The following is a 13071-nucleotide window of genomic DNA, read 5'->3' as shown; positions in this document are numbered from 1 at the left end:
GTTTATAATCCTAAATCATGCCCATTAGAGGTGAGGAGAGTGAGGTTTCAAATAGTAGGCCAACATTTATCTCTTAATATATGATATAATGTTAAAAAAAGAGTGACAACATCGCGGCACAACAGCACAGTCAAACTTCTCAAAACAAGCTGTCTCTGCTTCTGCATCAGAATTACTGACATAAACGCTGCACGTCTCCTCATATTTAAGTCGCGGCATATTCAGGGAGCTATATATATACAATTGAGAGGTAGGTCTATAAGGGAGAGGTAATGTCAATTTATTTTACACAAGGTATAGGGCCTATCAATTTCACAGCTTTTCGAGTTTCATCCATCTGCCATCAGAGTCACAGTTTGTAATTTCTCCAGAAATGTACTTACATATTAAGTCAGAGTGTGCATGGAGAAGGGCACATTTTCCGTCATTCTCATGTGAAGTTTTTTTATAAGATATTTTTTATAAATAACGAAGCCTTTATAAATGAGGCCCCTGGTATTAGAAGGTGATCTGGCCAGTAAAGGTATTGGTCCTGATGGTCTTAGCTGTCTGGTATTGTCTACCCATCATATACAATGGTTCAGATCAAAACGTTGACAAAGCTAGCATTTTCGAGAAAGTTGATAATTGCTCTACCACCATTTTGGTCATACAATGGATGTGGATGGGCATCTTGAAAAATCATTCAAAAACATGTTAAACTCTCGATTTCAAAGACAAGAAACTCACCTAGGTGTTAGTTGGCGTTCTGACATATAATTCGCCATAAAGTAAGATTCTAGTTCATCTGGAAAGGCTTTTTAAAATATTTAGCATAGAACTATTTAGTCGCAGCACATACAGATGTGAGAACATAAGAATGTAACTTGACCCGCGGTATTCTAACAGGCGCTTTACGGCATTCCGCACCACCGCTCGCATGCCCATAGTGGGCGCAGTAATACTACTCATTGACCCATTGCTGTAGCTCATCTCGCACATTAGATGAGCCTACCGTTCTCAAACTCCTTGTTCTCTGTCTATTTGTAATTTAATTATTACGAACAAAGCCTATCTATTTATAGTTTATATCTCTGTAACTGTCGCCGGGTCTATATCTGTTAACTCATGTGTCGGGACAAGAAGAAGTTTAATACAGTAGGCTAACTGAGTGTTTTCATATGGAACATGGCATCAGGACGAGTAAGATGGCTAACAGAGCTGACCAGAGTTGTGTTTGAAATGGTTCACTCACTCCCTATTCCCTATGTAGTGCTACCATGGATGTATTGAGTGCTACTCATAGTGAACTACATAGGGAATGATTTAACAGTTTTGGGACACTACATGGAATGTCATTGCGTAGGATATTCATGACGCAAACAAACAGACGCGCCGATCACTGATGGCAGCAGGTTGAAATATCAGGTAGTATTCAGGTTCCATGTTTAGTTGAATGATAAATACCATATAAATGGTTGGAATTCTAATGATGTGCAAGTGTGATTTTGTCAACTTTAGTGCTGTCTGCTAATAGCAGGCTGTGAAGCTGCACGATAAGACCGTGATAGCAAGTTAGCTCACGACAGCAGCTTCCATAATATTAACGGTAGCTGTCAGTGGCTAAAAAGCAGATAGCTAACTTTACAACGATGATTCCTGTAGCTATTTTGATGCTAAACTTCTGTTTCTCGGGCAGGAACGGAGACGAACTCGCATTAGCAACAAAGCAGCTACAGGAATGATCTTAACATTAGCTAACTGCTTTAGCCACTGATAGATACCGTCTTCTTCACTTATCCTTCGGTAAAACATGACACCATTGTATTGTGGTATTGTGGAGTGCTTAGGCAGAAGTAGGAAGAGAAAACCGCCATGGGACCTTATGGTGCGTTCGTTTGTGGTCGGACGTGGCAAGTCGCAAGTGGCAAAATACCTACCTCCGACCTGTGTGCATTCGAGCTATAGCGAATGATATCATGATGATATGATATTATATTATATATGAAATCAGCCGGCAACTGGGGGCTGAGAAACATATCCGAATTTGCGACGAGGAAGTGCGAGTTCATGCAGCATTTTATTTAATCATTCCTAGTAGCAAGTCGCAATTTGCCACCTCCCAGTTATAAACGAACGCACCATAAAATCAGAAAAAATGTGGAATGGTTGTGAACGGAAGCTATTGTAAGCTAGACTGCAACGTAAAAAAACACAATTCACGTGTCACAAGGGTCAGACGTCAGCTAGCTAGCTAACTACTGTATCAGTTAGCTAACAACTATGAACTCTTGTTCTCTGTCTGGTTGTAATTTAATTATTACGAACAAAGCCTATCCATCTATAGTATCTATCTCTGTAACTGTCGTCGGGTTATCTGTTAACTCGTATGGAACAAGGTATCGGGACAAGTAGAGGTTTAATACAGTAGGCTAACTAGCTAGCTAGCAGAGTGTTCTCATATGGAACATGGCATCAGGACGAGTAAGCTAGCTAACGGAGCTGACTAGAGATGTGTTTGAAATGGTTCACTCACTCCCTATTCCCTATGTAGTGTTACCCATATAGTGAACTACATATGTAATAATTGCTTCGGATATTCATGGAATGTACACACCAGTTAACTAGCAACTACATGGACACAGGCTGATCTACTATACGGAATTGGACCGAGGAGTGTTCTCATGTGGAACTAGGCTAACACAGTTGTTTCAAGACCAGCAGTAACGTTTGTGGTTTAATTTTTGTCCTTCTCTTGGCTATTCTTGTTGGGGTGAATTGACCAGCTGTTTCAAATCGCCGGACGAGATGCCCGCTTCTATGACTGGATCTACACAGCAAACAAGCATAACAGTGCGTCATGAAGACCGACGACTTGCTACATTAGGCTACCTCCTGGAATACCCCAAGGTCTTTCATATTGAAATTCTCTTGATGGTCTGGGGAGTTGCAAGACGTGTTAAGGGAGTGCATCAGTCGTGATCCTTGACAGAAGGCTACCAGCCTGCGCTGCGCTCAGCACAAAGTTGGATGAATGGATGGACTTATTGGAATCCTGGAAAATGTTGATAGCGCTCTAAAATCATGAAAGCATAAATGTAAAAATGCAGCAACAGAAGTAGTCTAGATGAGATGGTGGTTTAAATGAATGGCAACACGTCTAGAGGAAAGCATCAATCAAAAAAGCACCCGCAAACGTAGGCTACCCCCTCCCCCACGATCCAGGGCTAATAAACCGGTCCATCCAGTTTTTTTTTTAATTAATAATTTATAAAGGGGGGGGGGGGGGGGGGTGGGTGTTACAATAGTCTAGTCCAGGTTCGCTGGCGAGCGGTGAGATAGTCAGATGGCGCATGCATGTGTGGACATTTATTTCATCAATAAAACATAATTTTTACAACCACGTCTCATTGATTGGGAAGACATTTAGAGCTGCCGGTCTATAGCCTACTTATTCGGACTCAGAGGATGACATAACTGTTTATTGAGAAACAATTGATAGGCAGGCTGGGCTATATGAAGAAATACCACAATGCATGTAGTCTAGATATTACATTATGGTTAGGGTATACACTTTATGGTAGACTGCCCTCTCGCAGGCTACATTGTGGCTGTTTTGTTCATCGCAGAAGCCTATAGCCTAGGCTACACATTTAAAAAAAATGTTTTATTATATAGAAGGAATCAGAATGTGGAAATTTAATTTAAGCCTATTTTAATAAAATTCAAATTGTGCTTGGAGGGAATTATTTTCAACGGACATTATGACCTGAGCATCTATAGCCTAGATCATGCCAACACTAGCCTAACTGATGAAGTCGTGGCCTTTCAACTTTGCATGATTTGCATTTGCATTGTTTTTAATGTTACTAAAAGCAACATATGATTTGTATGTGTCTGTAGGCCTTTCTCATATTTTTTAGAATAAAGCCTAGGCCGCACTGAATATAGAGAAAGAATATATTCACAAAATGAGAAGAATCGATGAAACGGCTACAAGAACAGCATTTTGGCCAAAGATCCAAATAAAACAGTAGTCTACTGTACAGATGCAGCATAGAACGTAGATACATAATACTTATCTAATGAATAATTATCTAAGTTAATATAGGCCTATGAGAACGCAACGCTTTTTACGGTAGGCTAGGCCTATGCGTCTTGTACTGTAGGCTACAACTTAAGGCGCCCTATTGAATTCCTTTTATAGCCTACTAGGCTACTCATTATTATCGAATTATCCAGTTGATATATGAATAAAACAATAAGCCGTTTTAATGGCTATGGGCTACTAGTTGTAGGCTATACACGAGTTGATGCGCTCTGCTCTTACGCACGGTTGAGGCGGCAGCTCAAATACACTTCGCACATATCCTCTGCACCTTGGCAGTGCAACTGCCACAGACAGCTATGGTGCACTTCATGCATTGGTAGACAGTTCTGTTCTTGCTGCAGCTTGTCTTCACCATGCAGGTATTTTTGGGGGGATATTCTTCTGTGGACACTGCGAGGGGCGCCGCCGGTGGCTGTTTGGACGCCAGAGCGCGCAGCTCTTCAGCCAACTGGAGGATGTCGCGTCTGGGGAGGCTCTGTAGCATGTGTCTACAGGCTCTGTAGACGCATGCGTCTCTCCACCAGTCCCCAGCGAGTCCAAGCTCCCCCAATGAATAATACACATTTATAATAGCCTACATAGTGCAAAACTGTGATATTAGGCTGTAGCCAGCACAAGACTGCGCATTCCGATAGCCCTTCATTGAACGGCTGGCGGCCGATATAGGTATAAATAAATATATATATTCAAGATCATTCAAATAACAAAATATTGTGTATGTTTTTATTTATTTATAATTTAACAATAGGGGGTGCAACAGAACACACTTTTAGGGAAAGTCATTGACAGGTGGACTTTAATGTTTTATTAAAATATAGTTATGTGCAAATGAAAACCCACAATCGTCCAATGGACGTCTTTGGCGGTTCTAGTGTTAAGACCTTACCTCGATTTTGGAAATCAGATAAAGGCGTTCACAAGACCATTTCTTTCATAAACGCATTATTACAATTATCGGGTTATGACCGGCGTAGCTATAGTGTGCATGTGAATGCACTCACTGTCAAACCTGCCGCTCTATATGCACAAGATAGTTAATGTCCGGATATGATTGGCAATGAGTGATCTTTACTCATGGCGACTATGTCAATTTTGTATGGATCCACACCTCCGATCAAGCTTATTATTTCTTTGTATCGTGCTGAAGCTATATGCGCTCAGACTTGGCTACATTAGCTGGTGCCCCGTCTTCAATCAATTTACTTCCGGGGTTTAGAGTAGCCTACCAGTTGAATGCGTTCCAGAAACAAAACGCTAAATCCTAACGTTCACCACATATTTACTAACAAATATATTTACAATACTGTTATTTTGCGCATTTGACTTAACAGCCATCATGTCTTGACCCGACGTCAGTTACCGATAGGCTACTGTAGGCCTAGATATGTGTTCGTAATAATAAATTACACCCAGATGGAGAAAACATGTGTTTGAGAACAAGGTAATAATAACAATTAAACGTTATTTGTTTAGCACCTTTCATACAGATAAATTCAGCTCAAAGTGCTTTACAACAGAGCATTTAAATTAAAGAATGTGAAATTTAATGATGCTTCATTCGTAGACTATAGGAGAAAAACGCTGAGTCCAGCCTGCTAAATCTGCTCAAAGACGCCACCTGGCAGTGGTGCATCACTAAAACGAAATAACATCCGTTTGAAATCCCACGAGATTTCCAACGGGATTTCCCTGCCAAATACCACGAAGGTGAAATGCTGCAGCATGTGACATTTCTAACTTCCCACATCTGTACGTGTGTAAACATCCGCAAACTAGGTAGCCTAGCAACATAAACAATAACAATAGCTACCGTAAGTAGTTCCGCTTCCTGAATCCCCTCTGCGGATTGATCTACACATCTACAACGGTCGCTTCAATACAAGTCAATGGATTTCATAAAATGATCAATAAAACCCTACAGAATTCATACTTTGCGGAGAATTTGATGTCAGAACACCAACGGACACCAATTACACCCTCGGTGAACTTCTTGTCTTTGAAATCGAGAGTTTAACATGTTTTTGAATGATCTTTCAAGATGCCCATCCACATCCATTGTATGACCAAAACGGTGGTCAATTATGAACTTATTATAATTATAATTGTACTTATTGTTATTGTACTTATTATTATTATTATTTAACAATTATGAACTTTCTCGAAAATGCTAGCTTTGTCAACGTTTTGATCTGAACCATTGTATATGATCATAAGTAACCTTAAAACAGGGCTAAACATGCATTTTCCCTTTACTACTCCTTTAACATTAGGCTACTGCATATTTTCTGTGCAACATATAAAATCTCCAGTTGTCAAAACGAACTGCGAACAAAACTTATGCTAGCCAACAATCAGCCAGACGCCTCATTGTCCCCATATCAATAACTTCTTTCACATCATGTCAAATATGCATGGTTGATGGTGTCACTCAGTCGTAGCTTCAAGTAGCCTACATTCATTGCGATGTGGACGGAATGATATGTGAGGAATCCAAATCCATGAATTGCCTCTTCACATACCAGTCTGTTTTGCTGGCTCACTCTTGGAATAAGAATAATTGCCCCAAAAAATAACACTGTGTGAAATCGCAGAATAACTTTACATGTGTCAGAAACTGCAAAACAATGCGGATATGCCAGAGTGCATTCAGCTGTTAGTGGACCCACACAGACCCAGCCTGCCAGGAAACTCCAACAAATCTCTGTTTACATTTTGACAAACTGACCACATATTGGGAATCTACATGGTTACTTTCTAGCCTGAAAAACTCCATGAAATGGCATATTTACAATTGCAGAGCCAAAATTACAACTGCTTTTGACAACATTTTCTGGGGCGGTCAGATGCAGAGTCATACTAAATTGTGCAATGGTAAATGGACTGCACTTATATAGAGCTTTCATCCAAAGCGCTTTACAATGAAGGCCTCTCATTCACCCTTTCACGGCAACTGCCATGCAAGGTGCCAGCCTGCTCACTGGGAGCAGTTTGGGGTTCAGTGTCTTGCCTAAGGACACTTCGACATGTCAGAAGGAGGAACCGCGATTCGAACCGCCGACCCTATGATCATTAGACCCCGCCCCAACTTTGATGTCATAGCCATGGTACATGGTAAATATACCGCGGCTGTGAACCAATCAGATTGCTTGATTTGAGCTACCCGTTTTATAAACAGGGTTACACGTTGGGGTTCAGAAAAATACAAATTAGAAAGAGAGGGATGAGAGAGAAGTGGGAGAGATAGAGGAGAGGAGGGAATGAAAGAGGAGAGAGAGAGATGGGGAGGGGCAGAACAACACATATCTCATCCAACGTACTTCAACTATTTGCACATTGTTGCACAGTTTACATCCTATGTTTCTGTTCTGTTTTGTTTATATATATATATATATATATATATATATATATATATATATAGTATATATACAGTATATCTTTTTTTTTTTTTTCCACTTGCTTTTGGCAATGTAAACATTGTTCAATCGATCTGAACTTAATTGAAAGAGAGACAGAGAGAAAAGATGGAGAGATGGAGAGAGGGAGAGAGAGAGACAGACAGACACACAGAGAGCAACAGAGGGAGAGACCTACTTCATCTCCAGGATCTCCTCCAGCTGTTTGCGTCTCTCCTGTCTTAGGCTGGTCAGGTGACCGTCCCTCTCCTGCAGGGTATGCTGGGTAGAGGAGAGGCGCTGCTTGGTGCTGTCCAGCTCCTGCCGGGTCCTCTCTAGGGCACACATCAGCTCCTCCAACTGGGACACACACAAACACACACACACATTAGGTTATCTACACAGACACACGCACACACACACACACACACACACACACACACACACACACACACACCACTCTCCTAGCCGGGAGAGGTGAACAGGCCCTGTAATGGGTGCCTGACAGAGGTGAAGAGGTGAAATTACAAGGGGTCAAAGGTCAGCTGAATGACATGGCCAACGACCCTGCTCTGGAAACGAGGGTCACACACCCTCACCTCTCTCCTTCGCTCCCTTCAACACGGTCAAGTGTGTTTCTACTTTGCAGCAGGTGAGAAGGATCTACCCCTCCTGCACATACTCACACACACACACACACATGCACGCACACATACACACACACACAAACGCACGCACACAATCACACATACATACATACATGCACGTGCACACACACAACACACACACGCACGCACACACTTACACACAGACCATCAGCCCCCCCCCTCCCCCAGCTGTGAGGTCCTATCTGTTGAACCTGACAACCTGCTGTCTGAGAGACAGGATATGACCCGGGGCCATCATTATCCCCAGACAGTAAGTCTCTCATTGGGAAACAGGAAGTGCTCCACTCTGCTGCAGGATTTGACACATGGTTAAACTAGACGGAGCTCTACTACTTTCTGATAGTTTCAGAATCATCATGAAAACTGCACGAGGATGAGAGAGAGAAAAGAAGAGAGAGAGAGAGAAAGAGAGGGGGGTTGAAGGCACTCCATGGGGTACGACATGAAATAAGGGTTAGGGTTAATAATAAGGAGTGGGCCTCCTTTATGAAGTCGTTCAAATCGTTCACACATTTCCCCCATCTCTCTCTCTCTCTCTCTCTCTCTGTAGGTGTGTTGCCCAGATGTCAGATATGAGAACACATCTGTGAGAGAGGGAATGAGCGAGAGAAGAAGGAAGAGAGAAAAAGAGGGAAAGACGTTCGGAAAATGGGGGCAAGAACAGTGGTCTTAACTCCAATGTCTATAGGGAGATATTTTCTGCTTTTCTGTTTTCATGAGACAACCCAGGTTACTGTGAAAACGCACTTAGAACACTCTGAGAACACTGAAAACACACTGAAAACACACCAAGAACATTCTGAGAACAGTGATAACACCACGAGAACACTGAGAACATTGAAAGAACATTGAGAACACTCTGAGAACACATTGAGAACATTGAGGGAAGACTGAGAACACCCTGAGAACACTCTGAGAACACTGAGAGAACACTGAGAAGACCCTGAGAACACTGAGAACTCAACTCCCACTTCCACCCGGATGCAATCGTTTGGGCTGAAGCGCTACTCAAACAGTCTCATAGATAACCAAACCCTACACCCCCCCCCCACCCCAACCACCCCCCCCCCCGCACCCCCCCAGCCTGACTCCACCCCCCGCTCCCCGGACCCCTACATCAGCCCTTCACAATCACATCATTAATATGGAATACAATGCGTTTTAGTGAAATTAGAGTCTTAATCAGCTTAGCCCTGAGCCTGTGCGTGCTAATTTAGCTCAACTTCAAGGGAAAGCCCCTCGGCGGGACTAAGGCTCGCCCAGACCGCCGTAAAGCCCCCTTTAGTCGCTAAGCTGATTGGGCGGCTCAGGAGGACGGGCAAATCCCTCTTGTCCATTCGTGTCGGTGTTGCTGGTTCAAAGGCCTAGTTCAAACACCACGAGAGAGAGAGAGAAGAGGGAGGGAAAGACAGAGAGACACACACAGATGGAGAGAGAGGAAGACTGGGGGAGTGAGAGAAAGAGGAAGACAAACAGACAGGGGGAGAGAGGGGAGAGACATGAGAGGGGAGTGAGGGAGAGACAGACAGGGAGAGAGAGAGAGAGAGAGAGATAGGGGAGAGAGAGGGGGCAGGGTAGAGAGAGAGGGAGAGATGGGGGAGAAAGAGAGGAGAGACGGGAGTGTGAGAGGCGGGTTGAGGGTGTGAAGTCTAGTGACCCTGGACGGCGGGGGGGTGGGTGGGGGGGGCATTACCTACGGGTGATGGGAGACTTTCAGAGTATTACACATCATGAGACTGATTACTCCAGGAGAGGTGGGGAATGTGAGAATATGAGTCTGGCAGCGCCTGGGTCAGGTGATGATTTAGACCTGGAACCACACCACTCTACTCTACTCTCTCTCTCTCTCTCTCTCTCTCTCACACACACACACACACGCGCGCGCACGCACGTACACACGCACGCACACACACAAACAGACACTAGCAACTAGCCACAGGAGAAGTGCAGTCTGCCTGCTTGTATGTTAGCTGGATAGTGGAGAGCAGGACAGGTTGAAGGTCACTAGGAACAGGGAGTTGAAAGAACCATGTTATTCTGCGCTGACAGTATGTATGACATGTGTGCGTGTGTGTGTGTGTGTGTGTGTGTGTGCGTGTGTGTGTGCGTGTGTTCATACTGGTTCTAAGCAGAGCTCTCATATTACTTGTGGCAGTCATAAGTAATGCAAGGTCATTCTCATTCAGATGTGCACACACACACACACGCACACACACCCATACCAGGGGGAAACTCACCACACACACACCAGGACACTCATCACACACACACACACACACACACACACACACACACACACACACACACACACACGCCACCCCACTATCCCATACTTTCTTGAAATAGTTACAAAATTAATCAAAATAATTGTACCATTGTCACGAACCAGCAGATATTTTCGTGATTATAAAACGTTTTGGGCAAAATGCAAAGAGACTCAGGAGTAGCAAGCATTGCGTGTCTGCAAACTTGCATGTGTGCTCATGCATGGGGTATTGCAATATGCGGAGCGCACCCACTCAGCGCCGTCTTTGTTGAGGTGGGATATGGGAAGTCTGGGTTGAGGTGGGCTAGGGGTAGTCTTTGTTGAGGTGGGTTAGGGGCAGTCGGTGTTGAGGTGAGGTAGTCAGTGTTAAGGTGGGGTAGGAGTAGTCTGTGTTGAGGTGGGGTGGTCTGTAGTGAGGTGGGTTAGGGTTGGTCTGTGTTAAGGTGGGTTGGGCTAATCTGCGTTGAGGTGGGCTAGTCTGTTTTGAGGAGGGTTAGCTCACCACCATGCGCGTCATCCGCATTAGCATATTGTTAAATTGGTGAGTGAATCACAGGAGACGCTGCGTTAATCCGATAAGAGACCACTGGCAATGGCTACAGCCAGCCCTTAAGGAGGACACATTTTCACTCACCCGTTGTCAGATAAAGTTGAAAGGTCAAGCAGCAAGTTTCTTAATTCAGCTAATGTTAGCTAGTCATTCCATTTCTGTAGGTATGGATTTGAAAGTGTGTTCCACCAGCAGACTTTATATCCACTGCAGTAACATTATGTGGAAAAAAACATGGCTAGAGCCATAACATAACTTTATTGTCAACTAGACAATACCTTAAAAAAATAGGCTACAGTACACTCAGTCTGAAACGAAATGTGGCTTGTGGATGTTTACTACAGTACATAAGTGGTACTGCTGCTTGCATTGTCATAATACTGTTGCTAGGTTTTAAAACAGCATTGAACATTTTGCAGTACACTTCATTCATGTCCAAACTCCATTTTGCTCACTCCATGTTGTCATCTGACTCTGTGAGAGAGAATGTTGCTAGTCATGTGACAGCTGGCATCTGAAATGGTAAATGGAAAATGGAAATGGCATCTCTACTGTTGGATTTGAAAGTTGTTTTCCCCCACATCCCAGTTGATGTAGCCTGATATCATACAGAGCTTTAAATTTAGAATCAGTCAACTTTTAGTGGGCGGATTCGAACATCTGGACCCAGGCTACAGTTGATGGGCTATGCACATAAATTCAAAAATTGACTTAAATAAGTTTAATGGGTTAAAATTATTATCTGGTTATCGGTTAAACGGTTAACATCCCTACAGGACTGCAGGATCAATATTGAGAGAGGGGGAACAAGAGAGGGAGATGAGAGAGACAAGATAGAGAGAGACAAGAGGGAGAGAGACAGAACGACAGACAGGTAAGTTACAGTTAGAATCTGTAGTTAGAGTCCTAGAATCTGTAGTTTTTAATTATAGTTTGTATTTCCAGTGCAAAACAGAATGTTTCATTTATATGGTCAGACAGTTCAGGAAAATGTGTTTAGATAAAAATGAAATATGAGAGAGGGAGAGATGAAAAGTATGAGGATGTGGAAATATATTTCAGAACTAATTATATGCCAGTATCAAATCAATGTGATGCTTTTCAGGCTCAAAAATTGCATTGCCAATTAATATTATATAAGTTAGAAAATACAATTTAATGTGACTTCCGGTATAAACCAAACCCACGTCCGGTTTCTATCCGAATACAGATCCAAATAATTGTGTTGGTTGAACAGATACAGATAATGATGTCTTGGTGCATCCTTAGTACACACACACACACACACACACACTCAGCACAGCGCTGTAGGAGAAATGGAGAAAGGGCTGAAAGTTAGAATACAGGAGAGAAGACACTGAAGAACACACATAAGTGAGCTGGAGAAGAAAAAGAAGAGAGAGAATGGATTTGTGGAGTCAAACTGCAGTTCCTTCTTTGACCACATGGAGGGGCAAATCAATTCTCCAGTCTTTGTTAAAGTCTTCAGTGTTGTGGTGCGATGTGGTGTACTGTTGATATCAGATGAGAAGTGTGTTTGAGATGGAGCCATGACAGACATAGCTTGTAAAATAGAAAGTGGTGTGTGTGTGTGTGTGTTTGTATGTATGTGTGTGTGTGTGTGTGTGTGTGTGTGTGTGCGTGCGTGCGTGTGTGTGTGTGTGCGCGTATGTGTGTGTGTTTGTGTGCACATCAACCTGCATCTGTGCCTGCGTTCGCACAGCCTCCTCCTGTGCCCACAGCGCCTCCCTGTGGACGGAGGTGTTCATGCTGTCGTTCAGTGCCGCCTCCAGATCCCGGATCCTCTCCGCCGTCTCCACAGCCTCCTGGGAGGAGGCGCATAGCCAGGGACAGAACAACACAACTACAGAGTAAACAACAACACAACTACAGGATTAAGAACAACACAACTAGAGAATAAACAACAACACAACTAGAGAACATCCATCTGGGAAGGTCAAAGTCACTCAGTCTGTGGAAGGAAGCAAAAGATTAAATCCCAATCCACTGGTCAGAGAGAGAGAGAGAGAGGGAGAGGAGAAGAAAGGGTAGTAATATAATGGCATAAAATAAAATGAAGAGACGGAAGAGAGAGAATGAGTACA

At 43.3% G+C, this 13071-nt stretch overlaps 1 protein-coding gene across 1 annotated transcript in view; it reads right to left on the bottom strand.

The window, feature by feature from the left end:
• LOC311307218 (ERC protein 2) overlaps window positions 1-13071 on the bottom strand; it is a gene marked incomplete at both ends in the record, with an annotated part of 242748 nt that overhangs the window by 64447 nt on the left and 165230 nt on the right. The window contains 2 exons of the mRNA XM_084436017.1: window positions 7682-7842; window positions 12664-12830. Of these exons, the coding sequence (XP_084292143.1) occupies window positions 7682-7842; window positions 12664-12830 (328 nt within the window). The remainder of the gene's footprint in view (window positions 1-7681; window positions 7843-12663; window positions 12831-13071) is intronic.

Source organism: Borostomias antarcticus (assembly GCF_949987555.1).
Source record: "Borostomias antarcticus genome assembly, chromosome: 3".
Classification (NCBI taxonomy): Eukaryota; Metazoa; Chordata; class Actinopteri; order Stomiiformes; family Stomiidae; genus Borostomias; species Borostomias antarcticus.
Note: the sequence above shows the minus strand (reverse complement) of the source record. Positions and strands in the feature narration are given on the sequence as shown.